The 4,629-nt window shown below is 36.4% G+C and overlaps 1 protein-coding gene across 1 annotated transcript; it reads left to right on the top strand.

Annotated features, from left to right (window-relative positions):
- Window positions 1–214: 214 nt before the first annotated feature.
- LOC145822067 (uncharacterized) lies at window positions 215–595 on the top strand. Its single transcript, XM_082918654.1, has one exon. The coding sequence runs from the start codon at window positions 215–217 to the stop codon at window positions 593–595; it is 381 nt and encodes a 126-aa protein (XP_082774780.1).
- The last annotated feature ends 4,034 nt before the right edge of the window (window positions 596–4,629 follow it).

Here is a 4,629-nt window from a genome sequence, read left to right as displayed (position 1 = left end):
TTGTAGGTCACCGGTTTGTTGGGCCGAGGAAGGGGATACACCGTTGTTGGGTCCAGAGATTGTGAGGGAGACAACCAAGAAAGTTGCACTCATTCGTAAGAGGTTGGCTACAGCTCAAAGCTGACAGAAAAGTTATGCCGATAAGAGGAGACAACCCTTATCCTTTGATGTGGGTGATCACGTGTTTCTTAAGATCTCCCCTAGGAGAGGTTTAATGAGGTTTGGTAAGAGCGGGAAGTTGTCTCCGAGGTTCATTGGGCCTTTCGAGCTATTGGAGAGAATCGAAGAAGTGGCCTACCGATTAGCCTTACTGCCACAACTTTCGGGGGCTCACTATGTGTTTCGTGTGTCAATGCTTAGGAAATACGAGCTCGACCCTTCTCATGTGTTAGATTGGATTGATTTGGAGGTAGATGAGGACGCCTCTTATGAGGAGCGACCGGTTCAAATTCTAGATAACCGGGAGCAAATGTTGCGGGGTAAGACCATACCGTTAGTAAAGGTGTTGTGGAGGCACCATGGAGTTGAAGAAGCGACTTGGGAGAGGGAGGCGGAAGTCCGCTCCAAATATCCAGATTTGTTTGAAAATGTTTAGTTGTTTGCTTTAATTTGTAATGTGTCCTTGTAATGAAGGGAGAGGGGTTAGATTGTTAATGGTAGGTTGTTGTATGTGTTGTTGATCTAACCTTGAGGTTGTGAAAGAGAGACATTTTGCCATGAATGTTTATTTCTGAATGTTTAATATGAGGAATTATTATGTTGAAGAATGAGGATAAAGAGCATAATACCTTATTATGGATGTTTCGTTTCATTCTAGCTTGAGCAATTACATTTTGTTGAGAAAATGATAAGGAAAATGCCAAACGTTAGTTGAACATGAATGTTGTAAATTGTTAATGTTGTTGAATTAACTATTGTTGATAGAACACTCTTGTTTAGGGGGTTTATTCGAATTTTGGGGATGAAATTTCTTATGGTGGGAAGGTTGTGACGACCGGCCTTCTTTTTCTCTTTATTCTTTCCTTCCTTCGCTTCACTCTCTTTTATTCTTGTTGAATTGAAGTGTCCAGAAAGGGTTTCCAAATATTTTTCTTCCGGTGTTGAAATTTTGTTTGTCACAGAGGGTGCACGGGTGAGTTCGGGGTGCCGGGGAAGAAGTTGAAACTTTGAGCTGCTGGGCCAGGGCTGCACGTGCGGAATTGTACCGCTCGAGCAGTGGGAGGGGCCGCACGAGTGGCCAAGTTTGACACCCAAAATTTTGGCTACTGTCTAGAGCGCACAAGCGGAGAAAATGGCCACACGAGCGGTCAAGGTGGGCCGCTCAAGCGGTGGGGAAGGCTGCACGAGCGGCAATTGGGCAGTCCAGACCCCTGTTTTTAAATACCCTTTTTGGCCAAAATGTATCTCATTTGGGGCTTAAAAACCTAATTTCTCTCCCCCTTCTCTCTAGAAATCATCTCAAAAAACATTAGAAACTCCTTGATTCTTGAAATGCCATGGGTTTAGATCACCATCCTTATCCTCTAGTCTTGAAGATCAAAGCTAGGACTTCTTGGGTGTAGGAGAAAGTGAAGGAGTCCTCCCTCTTGAAGCTAGGGTTTCATCTCTATTTCATCATCAACCTTTGAGGTAGGGTTTCCTTTGAGTTGTATGTGTATTTATGCAAGTTTTTTTTGATTTTTGTGAAACCCTCTATGTATTTCGAAAATGAAGTCTTGGGCTCAAGAAATTGTTGATTCTTGCTTGAAGAAAAACTCATCTTATCTCCTTTTAATGAATGTTTGAGAAGTGTGGAACCTTGTAGATTGAGATTGATATGCATGGAGAGAGTTCATAAAGAAGATGAAAAAAGTTTAGATTTTGTGAAAACCTTGAAATTGGGGCTTTTTGTGATAACATGGAAATCCTTGGAGTAAACATCTTTTCTTGTGTTTAAATGGGTGTGTGAGTGTAGAGTTTACATTTTGGTAAGAAAAATGATAATTTCCTTGATCTATGAAATTGAAAATTTACTTTTAAGATTGTTTCTAGTGGCATGGAACAATAATTTATTGTGAGAAGGTAGTTATTGAACACCATTGACTTTGAGAATTGAAAACTTGGAGGTTGATATTGAAAGTCTCACATAATCATGGAATGACTAGAATGTTATGAAATATGTATAATGATGGGCTAATGCTACGTGTTAATTGACACCGGTGGAACATGTGATTAATTGTGTGATGGTATTGGAGGAAGGTAAAGGAAGAAATGCTATGAAATATCATCGTTGCATCATATCTTCATGTAAATTTTGTCATTTCTATACATCATGGCATGAGTTTTGGAAAAACATTTACATTGAGAACGGTTATGTTGTAATGAGAATTATGAGAATGTTAAAGGGGGTAAATACGTGGTAAGTCCGGATAGGGGGTGTAGTTGTATTTGATAAGATGGCCTGAGTGTCCTTGGTAAAAGACCAGAAAACCGCGCGGATAGGTGTCGAGCCTTCCGATTAGCACCGGTAAAAATGACAGCTGGGTAGTGCTTGTTAAGCCTACTTGCAGAAACCAGCCTAGGGATTGCCAGTGATGTATTTACCGTCCCCTTATGATTTAAAAATTGGAAGTGTGGGAATTAATGAGGTTGCATAAATGTTGATTGAAAGCATGGTGATTTTCAAGAATAGCATAATATGAGATTTCCTTTAAATGGCATGGCATAACATGTGCATCTACATAAAATATTGTAAATTTTTGCATAAATGTACATACTTTGTTAAGGATTCTGTACTGGGCTATGTGCTCATCCCTATGGGTTTTGGTGTAGGTAAAGATGTGGTGATCCCGCCAAACTAAGAGTACTACTCTTTTATTTTTGTGATATTCTTTTGAGCCAAGGGCTAATGTGTATGGGTTGTAGAAACCATTTTTTGTGTGACCAAGCTTATGCCTTGGAAGATGTAAGCCCTTAAGGGCATTGTATTGTTTTGAGAATGGATGTTTTACATGCTATAGATTCATAAGTTTTGTATCGATGAATGTATACCCGCATGTAAAACCTTTGTAAGGACTCTTTATTAATTATGTAAAGATGGGCAGATTATTGTTATTGTTGAGTGAATGTTGATTACTTGTGGGTAGTTCATGTCAAATTATTTTGGGGCATTACAATTTCAGTATCTTATGATCATTTTCAATGTTTGTACTAGCAATTTAACAATGTTGCAAAGTTTCTCTTGATTTTAGACCCTTCAGCAAGTGCTGAGCTGGCTATGGTGTTAATGCAAGAGGGATTGGCGCATAGGTTCCTTATTGGTACAAGGTAGCCTAATTGAGTTTGAAAGTGTAGCTTTCTTAAACAGTTGTGCTTTAACCAATATATACTAACCAACATGAGAAAAATGAAAAGATAAAGCATGATGGACTTATCAAAAAGGCGATCTACGAGTTCATGGGATGCCCTTCCCCCTAAATTGTCCGTTGAAACCTTGTTTCTTAAGAAACTCCATGATGCTTGTTGTCATCTCCGAATGCTCCTCACTCGACTCATTCATCTTTGCTATCAAAATTATTTTGTGCTTGAATTTACTCTTTTTGTGCTTGAATTTCATGTTTCCGTGCTGTAACTTTCTCTTTTTATAACTGAATTTCCTTATTTTGCTCTTCTAGTTCCATCTCCAGACGCCTCACATAGTCACTGTCACTAGAAGCAGTGGTAGTCCTAATCGAGGACGAAGGCCTCAAACCAAGTCCTTTAACATATCCTGGCCTTTGCTTGAGCACCTTCCCAGGTAGCTGCTCTGGAGTAATTGGAACCCCACTAGGTTCGGAGCGATGTGCATCCTGGAACTTTATCATATTGTCTTGCCATTTTGAAATAAATAGAATAATGAATAAAGATACAATAAAAATTGCAATCATTCTAACACAACAAGTAAATATAAGTACATAATATTGATTGGTTAGTAAGATGCAGTGGTGGAGCCACAACTGGTCCCTAGGTTTTGGATTTATTTTATTTTATTTTATTTTTTTGCGAACATAAAGAAAATATTTTAAATAAAAAAAATTATAAAATATTATTTAGAGTGAAAGATCAATTGACATTTTTAAAATTATGAGAATAATAATAGTTTTTTTTATATTGAAAATAAGGATATTACAATAAGTCATATTATTCTTTATGAAAATTTCAATACAATGGTGATGTCTATCATTATTGATATACAATTAGAATTAATCTCAATGAAAATTTAGAATTTATTGAACTGGTAGTTATGTTTGACATGTAGAGTTCATCATCTGTGTTTCTTTACTATTAGTTGGTGATATCATATGTCAATGATTGCGTGATATTACTCTTATATTGAATTTTTATTGAAATTTTGTATAAAAAATTACTTTATCATTATATAATTTATTTTAAAACTTATATCCATGACTTTTTTTTTATATACTGTCCATCATATATTAATTACAAATAATATATATATATATATATATATATGTATCTTTCTTTCAGTCAATCTAAAAATTTAAAATATTTTGATAAAAATTTTTAATATTGTAATTAATAAATGTTCCTTATAATTTAATTTCTTAGTTTCACCACTAATATGATGGCACACAGAAAACCTAAGCAGCG

Source organism: Camellia sinensis, chromosome 3, assembly GCF_055761805.1.
Source record: "Camellia sinensis isolate YWXY chromosome 3, ASM5576180v1, whole genome shotgun sequence".
NCBI classification, from domain to species: domain Eukaryota; kingdom Viridiplantae; phylum Streptophyta; class Magnoliopsida; order Ericales; family Theaceae; genus Camellia; species Camellia sinensis.
This window is presented reverse-complemented; position numbering and strand designations above follow the sequence as displayed.

What these genes read in the sequence shown, in the direction of transcription:
- LOC145822067 (XM_082918654.1), top strand. Translation starts at nt 215, where the DNA reads ATGAGGTTTGGTAAGAGCGGGAAGTTGTCTCCGAGGTTCATTGGGCCT.